Source organism: Gekko japonicus, unplaced genomic scaffold (assembly GCF_001447785.1).
Source record: "Gekko japonicus isolate JY-2015 unplaced genomic scaffold, Gekko_japonicus_V1.1 scaffold1138, whole genome shotgun sequence".
Taxonomy (NCBI): Eukaryota; Metazoa; Chordata; class Lepidosauria; order Squamata; family Gekkonidae; genus Gekko; species Gekko japonicus.
In genome coordinates, this window is record NW_015170923.1 from 594,430 (window position 1) to 605,829 (window position 11,400).

An 11,400-nucleotide genomic window follows, 5' to 3' on the forward strand; every position below is an offset into this window, starting at 1 on the left:
CGGGGGGGGTGCCGGGTGCGCGGGCGCGCGCGGGCGTCGTAAAAGGTCGTGCCCGGTCGGGGAGATAGAAACTTCATAAAGGACACAGACAGGAAACGGTTTTTTCTTAAAATAAAAACATGCCGGAGACATTGGCGCTCCTTTAATATTTTGTTTATTTAACAGGGTCTGGTAACTGTGGGACAAGGGGCCGGTGGATGGGAACACAATCTACCCCCGGGGTGTCAAACATGCGGCCCGGGGGCCGGGTGCGCCCCGCCCCCCAGTGGAATTGGCTGACTTCTGCCCCCTTGCAGCTTACAGATTCACACCTGAACAGCATAGTCAAGATTGCAACAGCACAGGCATTTTGATGCAGTAATTCAGAGCAAGAGGAGTCAATCATAAGCCACAGTAAATAAACAAAATATGGCAAGAGTGCTAATGTTTTAAGCATGTTTTTATTTTAGGTTAAAAAAAACCTTTGTGTTTGTGTCCTTTATAAAGTTTATACCTCCGCTACCTGGCATTACGTTTTATGACGTACTTGGGCCGGCCCAACAAGGTTTCATTTATGTCAGATCCAGCTCTCATAACAAATGAGTTCGACACCCCTGATCTACCCCCTTCAATGTATGTATGTATTTATTTATTTTATTCAATTTATACCCCGCCCTCCCTGCAATGCGGGCTCAGGGCGGCTTACATGGAGGCAAACGCCAATACAAAACATATATAAAACCATTTAAAATCACAAATATACAAAAACATTTTTGACAAATTGTAGACTAAAGTGCTCTAGGTGTTCAACATGGTATTTCAAAGATGGCGTGTTTCAACTATTCAGCATCATCTGCCTCCTCCAGGGAACACTAGTGTTCCCTCCTCCAGGGCCAGGTAAAGATGGAGTGATGGTGTTGGTAGTGGCGGATCCTACTCATACGCCTGGTGGAAGAGCTCCGTCTTACAGGCCCTGCGGAACTGCACAAGGTCCCGCAGGGCCCGGATCTCCTCCAGGAGCTCGTTCCACCAGGTAGGAGCCGCCACCGAGAAAGCCCTGGCCCTGGTAGCAGCCAGCCGGGCCTCTTTGGGGCCTGGGATGACCAGGAGATGTTGGGTCCCGGACCGAAGTGCTCGCGGGGGAACATATGAGGAAAGGCGGTCCCTTAGGTAAGCTGGACCCAGACCATGTAGGGCTTTAAAGGTAAGAACCAGCACTTTGAAACGAATCCGGTACGCTATTGGCAGCCAGTGCAGCGCTTTCAGCACAGGCTGGATGTGGTCCCTTCTAGGAAGACCCATCAACAGCCTGGCCGCAGCATTCTGCACTAGCTGCAGCTTCCGGATTTGCGACAAAGGCAGCCCCATGTAGAGAGCGTTACAGTAGTCTAGCCTCGAGGTGACCGTCGCATGGATCACTGTGGCCAAGTCACTGCGGTCGAGGAAGGGGACCAACTGCCGCACCAGCCGCAGATGGTAGAAGGCTGACTTGGCAGTGGCTGCCACCTGGGCCTCCATAGATAACGAGGAGTCCAGGAGCACTCCCAAACTCCTAACCTCCGGCGCTGGCACCAAAGGCACCCCATCGAAGGTCGGGAGAGGGAGCCCTAACCCCAAACCACCGCGACTCAGGCGAAGGACCTCCGTCTTCGCCGGGTTTAACTTCAGCCTGCTCAGTCAGAGCCAACCAGCCACGGCCTGCAATGCCCGGTGTAGATCTTCAGGGACAGAGCTCGACCGGCCGCCCAACATCAGATAGAGCTGGGTGTCATCCGCATATTGATGACACCCAAGCCCATACCTCTGGGCAATCTGGGCAAGGGGGTGCATATAGATGTTAAATAATAACGGGGAGAGAACAGCCCCCTGAGGCACCCCACATACAAGAGGGTGTCTCCGGGACTGCTGCTCCCCTATCACCACCCTTTGTCCCCGACCACGGAGAAAAGAGGTAAGCCATTGAAGGGCGAGCCCCTGAATCCCCACGTCGGCGAGACGGTGGGTCAGCAGCTCATGGTCAACCATATCGAATGCGGCCGACAGATCTAACAACAACAGCGCCGCCACACCGCCTCGATCCAGATGCCATCGGAGGTCGTCAGTAAGGGCGACCGATACAGTCTCCGTCCCATGTCCCGGGCGGAAGCCAGACTGGAAGGGGTCTAGGACGGAAGCGTCACCCAGAAAGCCCTGCAGCTGTATCGCCACCACCCTCTCAATAAGTTTGCCCAAAAAGGGCAAATTGGACACCGGCCAATAGTTGGCCAATTCGGCTGGGTCCACACCTTATAGTATGATAAGATCTGGTAATTTTATGTTATGGAAAAGATAGCTTATAATAACATACAGACTGATAATAATAAACACAGACACCGATTTTTAGTGTTCTGGTATTCTCTGTTAGAATACATGGTTTCAAATGATAAACAATGTTTATCCTAGGCCTCATTTCCTGCAGGAGCGATGCTCCTGCAGTAAGGATGCCAGGGGGCGGGCACATGCAGCAAGCCCTGCCCCCTGCTCCCAGCAGCCAAAATGGCAACCGGAATAAAGGAGACCAAAAGGATCCGGCTGGAGACAATGAGCCGAGGAAGGCTCCCAGACGTGGCGATGCATAACTGCTCCAGCCCTTGAGTCCTTGCGCCTCATCAGCTCTCCAGCTCACAACCACCCTGCGAGACGAGTTCGGCTGAGAGAGAGAGAAAATGCCCCAGCTCACCCATTGGCTGAGCTTGTAAACTGAAGTGCTGTCCCAATCCTTTTCCTGGGGCTTTGAAGTGGTTCCTCTACTGCACAAGTGCTCTCTTCTGTTGGCTTCAAGTGGTGGCGCAGCCTCACCATAGTTTGCAAGATTAATTTCGCCCCCCCTCGCCATGCGCAGACGCAGCTAGTTGTCATTCAAGCTGCTCAAAGCGGAGGTTCCTTTTCTTTCCCGCCAGCGCCGACCTCCTGCTCTTGTGTAGAACGCTCCAGCGAACATGTGGGGAAAGGCTGTCCCTTAGGTAGGCTGGTCCCTGGCCATATAGGGCTTTAAAGGTAAGAACCAGCACTTTGAAGCGAATCCGGAACACTATTGGCAACCAGTGCAGCGCTTTCAGCACAGGCTGGATGTGATCTCGTCTAGGAAGACCCATCAATAGCCTGGCTGCAGCATTCTGCACTAGTTGCAGCTTCCAAACTTGCGGCACCAATGGCGCCCCGTCGAAGGTCGGGAGAGGGAGCCCCAACCCCGGACCGATCCGACTCAGACCCAGGACCTCCGTCTTTGCCGGGTTTAATTTCAGCCGAGTCAGTCTGAGCCAACCAGCCACGGCCTGCAATGCCCGATGAAGGTCATCTGGAGTGGAGTCCGACCGACATTCATGGGCGTTCTTTCCAAGGAAGGCTGCCGTCCCAACCAGTCTAGCGAGGTCGTTGTATTGAGCTCAGTGGGGCTTATTACAAACCCAGTCAAGAGTGCATTGCTGAGAATTTTGAGCACATTTACTCGGGGGTAAGTCTCCTTGGGCCCCATCTGGTTGTCTTTCTGAGAGTTATGTGCAAGACTGCAATCTGGTTGTAATGGGAGGGGGAGCTCAGTGGGGCTTATTACAAACCCAGTCAAGAGTGCATTGCTGAGAATTTTGAGCACATTTACTCGGGGGTAAGTCTCCTTGGGCCCCATCTGGTTGTCTTTCTGAGAGTTATGTGCAAGACTGCAATCTGGTTGTAATGGGAGGGGTATAGCAAAAAACGTAAAAACCAACAATAAAACGTTCTTCAAATACATTAGGAGCAGGAAACCAGCCAGGGAGGCAGTGGGGCCCTTGGATGACTAAGGGGTAAAAGGAGTACTTAAGGATGATAGGGAAATGGCTGAGAAGCTAAATGCATTTTTTGCCCCTGTCTTCACTGTGGAAGATGAGAGGTGCTTGCCCACTCCAGAACCACTGATTTCGGGAGGGGTGTTGAAAGACCTGAGTCAGATTGAGGTGACAAGAGAGGAGGTCCTAAAACTGATAGACAACTTAAAAACTGATAAATCACCAGGCCCAGATGGCATACATCCGAGAGTTCTGAAAGAACTCAATTGTGAACTTGTAGATCTCCTATCTTTAAAAAGGGTTTCAGAGGAGATCCGAGAAATTACAGGCCAGTCAGTCTGACGTCGATACCGGGTAAATTGGTGGAAACCATTATTAAGGAAAGAATTAGTAAGCACATAGATGAACAAAACCTATTGAGGCAGACTCAGCATGGGTTCTGAAAGGGAAGATCTTGTCTCACTAACCTGTTAATGTTCTTTGAGAGTGTGAACAAACATGTGGACAAGGGGGACCCAATAGATATTGTTTACCTTGACTTCCAGAAAGCTTTTGATAAAGTTCCTCATCAAAGGCTCCTAAGTAAGCTCAAAAATCATGGGATAAAAGGACAAGTCCTTTTATGGATCAAAAACTGGCTAATTAATAGAAAACAGAGAGTGAGTATAAATGGGCAGTTCTCCCAGTGGAGGGGGGTAAGCAGTGGGGTACCACAGGGATCAGTACTTGGTCCACTGCTTTTTAACTTGTTCATTAATGATTTGGAGTTGGGAGTAAGCAGTGAAGTGGCTAAATTTGCGGATGATACGAAGTTGTTCAGGGTGGTGAAAACCAGTGAGGATTGTGAGGCACTCCAAAGGGATCTGTCAAGGATGGGCGAGTGGGCGTCAACATGGCAAATGGGGTTCAATGTGGCCAAGTGCAAGGTGATGCACATTGGAGCCAAAAATCCTAAATATAAATACACATTGATGGGGTCTGAACTGGCAGAGACTGATCAAGAGAGAGATCTTGGAGTTGTAGTAGATAACTCACTGAAAATGTCGAGACAGTGTGTGACTGCAATAAAGAAGGCCAATGCTATGCTGGGGATTATTAGGAAGGGTATTGAAAACAGATCAGCCAATATAATAATGCCCCTATATAAATCAATGGTGAGACCTCATTTGGAATACTGTGTGCAGTTCTGGGCACCACACCTTAAAAAGGATATTATAGCTTTGGAAAAAGTGCAGAAAAGGGCAACTCGAATGATAAAAGGGTTGGAACACTTTCCCTATGAGGAAAGGTTAAAGCGCTTAGGGCTCTTTAGCTTGGAGAAAAGACGACTGAGGGGTGACATGATCGAGGTTTATAAGATTATGCATGGGAAAGAGCAGGTAGAGACAACAGTGGGAGGGCTTCTAATGTCCTGGCCCCACTGGTAGACCTCCTGATGGCACTGGTATTTCTGGCCACTGTGTGACACAGAGTGTTGGACTGGATGGGCCTTTGGCCTGATCCAACATTGGCGTCTCTTATGGTCTTATGTAGTATTTGGCTTTCCCACCAGTTTTTTTGGTGTTTTGCTCTCTGTGTGAGGACCCTAGAGCCTGTATTACAAAACTTTTTGCTGGTGCAAGAAAGCACAAAAGAGCCCTCAGTGGTGATATGATAATGGCAGAACTATATAGTGTATTTTGATAAGTGTTCTGAATATGTTAAAAATGTCAAGTCTGTAATGTGGGTACCTTAACACTTGCTGATCAGAAGTTTGGAAGCCCAGATTAAGATCTAGTTTATACATCCAAGGAGCGTTGGATGGCCTGCACCATTGTAAGAGAGGGTTTTGTGTGGTCGCCCCTCCACTTACTGAGCTGATGCTCCATTTGCAGGGAGTTGTTTTAGGATGTTCCAGAAATCGAATGATCTACCTGCAGTCTGACGTGGTGTGGTCCATTCTTCTCCCTCATTCCCACATCTTTACCTTGCGTGTGTAAAACGGACCTACCTTTGCTTAGTATTAAGAACAATACTACCTGTAGGTTTCTCCTGTCAGAGAGCTGAGGACTTGGGGGAGGGGGGAGAGGGACAGGTAAAATCAAAAGGAAGTTAACATTGCACAGCGCCGGGCCTTTCCTCTGGCAGAAAGTGTGTGTGTGTATGTGCAAAGTAGCTTCTGTGGTTATGACCGTGATATTTGACAGGTCTATTTTGCTGAAGTTGTTTAGACTCTAGCCTGGTGTTCAGACTAAATGGATGGCAGAAGGAATACGGGCATTTCTAAATGTCACAGATGCAGCTGGCACTTGAGTCTGGAAGTCAGCCACACTAAGGAGACCAGAGTAGGGATCAGAGGAGACGTGCTTCTTGCATTCAGCATCTAGCAAATTTCTTGCATTCAGATTCCTACTGGGGTTGCTCCCAGGAATGTATTCTGAGCATTGCAGAAGCTCTGAGAGATGCAAAAAGCCATTCAGGATTTCTGCAGGCAGGATAGAGACTTCATAGGTTTAAAGGGTTGATGTGCTTTAAAATCCCTCAGACTCTTATTTCCCCTGTGATGATCTTAAAAACAGCTTTGCTTTGGGGCAAATTCTGCAGAAGCTCAGGGGCTTTCCTTTCAAAATATGTAGGATTTAGGTGCTGGTTCCAAGGCTAACCCTTGTGGGGATGTACTAAAAGGAAGGACAGGATTGCGCATTGGAAACAATGGGAAACACTTGAAGGCCCATTGGAAATAATGGGAGCCAGAAATACCAATTGACTTGCATGGGCTCCACTGAAATACATTACAGTACAAGTACAGTAACAGCGTTCCGTGCGCATGCCAGCCACATGACCACGGAAATGTCTTCGGGCAGCGCTGGCACTTCGGCTTTGAAACGGAGATGAGCACTGCAACCCTAGAGTCGGATTCGACTGGCTTTCGAGCAAGGGAACCTTTACCTTTACTAGAGTTGCAATAAAAATGCGGAATGAATTTTCCATTAGGGTCTCTGGGCCCAAATAGACTACTCTGGGAATGGAATGAGAAACCACAGAGTTGAATGACAGCCCCTAGGACTGGGATTGAGATACCACGGAGTGGAATGACAGCCCCAGGAACTGGAATGAGAGACCACGGAGTGGAATGACAGCTAGGGTTGCCAGGTCTGAGTTGGAAAATACCTGGAGACTTTGGGAGTGGATCTAGGAAAGGGCGGGGTTTGGGGAGGGGAGGGGCCTCAGCATGGTACAATACCATAAAGGCCACCCTTCAAAGCAGCCATTTTCTCCAGGGGAGCTGATTGCCGTCAGCTGTAAAAGCGGGAGATCCCCAGGCCCCACCTGGAGGCTGGCAACCCTAATGACAGCCCCTAGGAGTAACAGAAGTGTTCTGGGACTGGGGTGAGAGGCCCCAGAGTGGAATGACAGCCCCTGGGGGTAGCAGGAGTGTTCTTCAACTGGAATGACAGGCTCCAGAGTGGAATGACAGCCCCTTGGTGTAACAGACATGTTCAGGGGCTGGAATGAGAGACCACAGAGTGGAATGACAGCCCCAGGGTGCAGCAGGAGTGTTCAGGAACTGGAATGACAGGCTCCAGCATGGAATGACAGCCCCAGGGTGCAGCAGGACTGTTCAGGGGTTGGAATGAGAGACTATGGAGTGGAATGACAGCCCCAGGGTGTAGCAGGAGTGGAAAGACTCTGAGTGTTCCCAAAGCAAATATTTTTCTGTGTAGAGCAGAGCATCTGGCCCCAGAAGGTCTGCCAAGAGCTACGTTTTGTGCATCTTATCAGGAAACTCCCTAGTTTCAGGCTGAAGCAAATAAGCCAGGGGTGATGCCAAAAGACGGCCCCTCTGTTCATTGATGTTTTCCACTGTTCCGGGACCAGATAAGCAGACACAATTACTGACACTTAAGATACAATAGAGAGGTGCCAGCTCAAATGATGCTCTGATGATGATACCTGTTGAACACCAATTATGGATTTCTTTCTGTGTAAATTGTCCTGATGTCATTTGGGGCATAAGACCTATGGCCCTTCCTGGTTGGGGCAGAATACAGCTTGGTGTTACTGGGTGCCAAGGTGTCCAGTCCTGTATTTTCCTGATTATTACAATAAATATTTATCCTCTCCCTGGACTCCAACCGTGCGTTCCTTATTTGGCCCTTGAGCACACGGGGCATAGATTTGTGTATCAGTTTCTGGAGACACCTCTTGCTCTGAATTATTGCATCAAAATGTCTGTGCTGTTGCAATCTTGAGTATGCTGTTCAGGTGTGTATCTGTAAGCTGCAAACCTACAGTGATACAGCAGCAGCAGCAGAACTGGAAGAAGAAGCAGAAGACAGCCAGTTGCACTGCGAGCCTGATAGAAGCCCTCTGGGGGCCTGATCCGGCCCCTGGGCCGCATGTTTGACACCCCTGACTTAGAAGCATATGAAATTGTATTGTATGGTAAGTAAGTATAAATATCTTCATTGTCTATAAGGAAAATTGCAAGTATACCCAGTATTTCAGAAAAAGTTGCCGGGTGGTTCACCCTGCTACCACAGTACACGTGTCTATAATTGTTACCATCTGAGGGGTAGGAAAAAATAAAAGTTGAAGGAAACATATTCTGTACCAAAAAAGATGGGAAAGAAAGATAGTGTACTATTTGGCCAGAAGCTCTCATCCAGTTACAGTCGGAAGGGCTGTCAGCATGTCTGGACTTTAAGCTAAATGTTACATGGTTGGTGGTGACACTGAACTTTTTAATAATGTGTCATAATGATGTATCACCGTTAAACACATTGTAGCCTATTCATTGTAGCAAAAATTATATACATTATTTTCATTTACATTGTTTACATTTAAAAGATTGTATATGTCTACAGTGTAAGAGCTTTTGTTTCAGTGCTCCCCTAAATTTCCCCATTTTTCCTCATACTTTTAAAATTTATTTATTATTTGTATTTATATCCTGCCCATCCCGCAGGTGGGCTCAGGGCGGGTAACATCACTGAAATAAATACAATTTCAGTTTAAAATATTAAAGATTAAAACACAATAAAATATTACAACAATTACAACAATGGGTACAGCTTGGAGGAGCATGAGTTGGCTATAAAATTCTGGCCTGATGGTACGATGGCTTAAAGGCCAGTTGTCGGTGGTCAGTAGACAGATGACAGCATACCGTACATTTGGCTTTGTAAGGCAATTTCCCCCCCCACACACACAAATAGAAGTTTTTTTCAGTGGTACCCCAGATTTTGCCATGAGGGAAATATGAAAAAGAGCGTGGGGTGGGGAACAACCGGGGACAAAAATTTATTTTCTTTTCTGGGCCCTCACACCTCTACTTCTTTGACCTTCAATCTTTCCCAGCATCAGGGTTGTTATTGTGTAGTGGGTTGACCGCATGGCTAGGCCCACTCAGCTCCCATAACATGCTGCACGCTTGACTCTTACACAACTCAGACAAAGACAAATGGCCAGGAGGCCAACTATCTACATATCCAGGGGACACCCCCTGGATCCCATTGGGGGGTTCGAATCTCCCTCCCATGTTTCTATTGGCTCCCTGTTGGAGAGACCAGGAGCCCAGTTCCCATTGTTCACCCAGGGTCAAGCTTTGGGTAGTCGCTGGCCCCTGGTGGCGGCCAGCGGACACAACATCCCTCCCCCCATGGTTCGCCCCCCCTATGTCACATAGTCCTTTAGGTACGCCGGGGGCTGCCGCTCTCTGGTGGATCGTCTGGGGCTCGGAATAGGGACCTCGGGGGCCCGTTCCCCATGCCGGGGAGCGCCTGTGGTGCCGACCCCTCAGGTTCTGGAGTGCCGGCTGTTGAGGCCTCCTCAATGGCCTCCGGGGAGTTATGGGCCCTGTCGGGATGCTCTTCCATGGGCGGATCCTGCGCCGGTGCGACTGGGGAGCCCCACTCTGGGCCGATTCCGTGTTCCCTCTCCTCTACGTCCGTATGATCCGGAAGCAGGCGCCGACGAAGCTGGTCGATGTGCCGCCGCAGTACTTGCCCGTCTTCTGTTGACACCTCGTACATCATGGTGCCTGTGGGGCGGATGATGCGGCCCGCAACCCATTCCGGCCCTCTTCTGAAGTTCCTTGCAAAGACAGGGTCCTCTGGGAAGAAGCCACGGGGTGCTTTTCTCTGTTCTGGGTCGTTCCATGTCTCCGGAGCCCTGTCGGGGTGCAGCCGGTCCAGCAGGGTGGTGGGCCTCCGGCCCATGAGGAGTTCGACTGGGCAGCGTTCACTTACTGGGTTGGGCATTGTCCTTTGTGCCAGGAGGAAACAGGCGATGCGGCGTTCCCAGTCCCCCTCCGTCAGGTGGCTCAATGCTTCCTTAGCTGTCTGGACCATCCTTTCCGCCTGACCGTTCGTTGTGGGGTGGAAGGGTGCTGACCTGATGTGTTTGATCAGGTTGCTGCTCAGGAACTGCTGGAATTCCTCCGACGTGAACGCTGTCCCGTTGTCCGAGACGATGGTGTCAGGGAGTCCGTGGGTGGCGAAGATCTTCCGGAGGGCCCTTATGGTCGCTTTCGTGGATGTAGTCAAGACGGGGCTTATCTCCAGCCACTTTGAGTAGGAATCCACAGTCACCAGGAACAACAGTCCTTGGAATGGTCCGGCGAAGTCTATGTGTAGCCGGGACCAAGGGGCTCGTGTGGACTCTCACGACTGGGCTGGCGCCCCCGGTGGGCTGGGTCGGACAGCCTGACAAGTCTGGCAGCGTTTCACCCAAGCCTCGACTTCTCCGTCGATGCCTGGCCACCACACATAGCTCCTTGCGAGGGCTTTCATCCTGACGATGCCCGGATGCACTTAATGCAGGGCCTTGAGAACCTTTAACCGGAGGGTGCCGGGGACCATGACCCTGTTGCCCCACAGCAGGCAGCCTTTGTGTGCCGATAACTCCTCTAGGCCGGCCGTGAATGCCGTGAACTCGGGGCCCTCAGGCTTCCCCTGCCACCCCCTCACCACCCAGCCCAGCACCCAGGATATGATGGGGTCCTGGGCCAAGCGGCAAGCAATGTCCGCAGCCTGGAGCGGTGCCTCTGGTAGTCCCTCCAACTGAAGGACGAGGTGTGCAGGGGCTGGATCCTCCAAGCCCTCCGGAAGGGGCAGATGGCTCAGCGCATCTGCGTGGTCCATTGCTTTCCCGGGGCGGTGCTCTAGCTTGTACTCGTAGGCCGCCAGGAATATGGACCATCGCAAGACCCGGGGAGATATGATCTGGGGCGTACGACGATCTGGTGCGAAAAGTCCAAGCAGTGGTTTGTGGTCCGTGGCAATGGTGAAAGGCTGGCCGTAAACGAAGTCGTGGAACTTCTTGACCCCCGCGACAATAGCTAGTCCTTGGCCCCTGCCACACGGCAGGGGAAAAGCCTCTTGAGGCGCGGCTTTTAAAAGCCGCGCCAACGTTGACACGGCTCGGTGGGATCCCACGGATCCCCGGCCGAGCCGCCTTTTCTCCCCGGCGCGATCAAACGCCGGGGAGAAAAGACGGCCCTAACCGGGGGCCGGCCGAACTGCGCATGTCGGAGCATGCGCAGTTCGGATCCGGGCCGGGGTTGTGCCGGCGCAAAGACGCGCCGGCGATCAGACGCCCGGGAAGAGGCGCCTCATCCATTTGAACCACCGAGGTA

General features: G+C 50.9%; 1 protein-coding gene across 1 annotated transcript in view; it reads right to left on the bottom strand.

Moving 5' to 3' along the window:
- CEP164 (centrosomal protein 164kDa) overlaps window positions 1–10,114 on the bottom strand; it is a 113,883-nt gene extending 103,769 nt beyond the window's left edge. The window contains 1 exon segment of the mRNA XM_015418777.1: window positions 9,463–10,114. Coding sequence (XP_015274263.1) covers window positions 9,463–10,114 — 652 coding nt within the window.
- Between the last annotated feature and the right edge of the window lie 1,286 nt (window positions 10,115–11,400).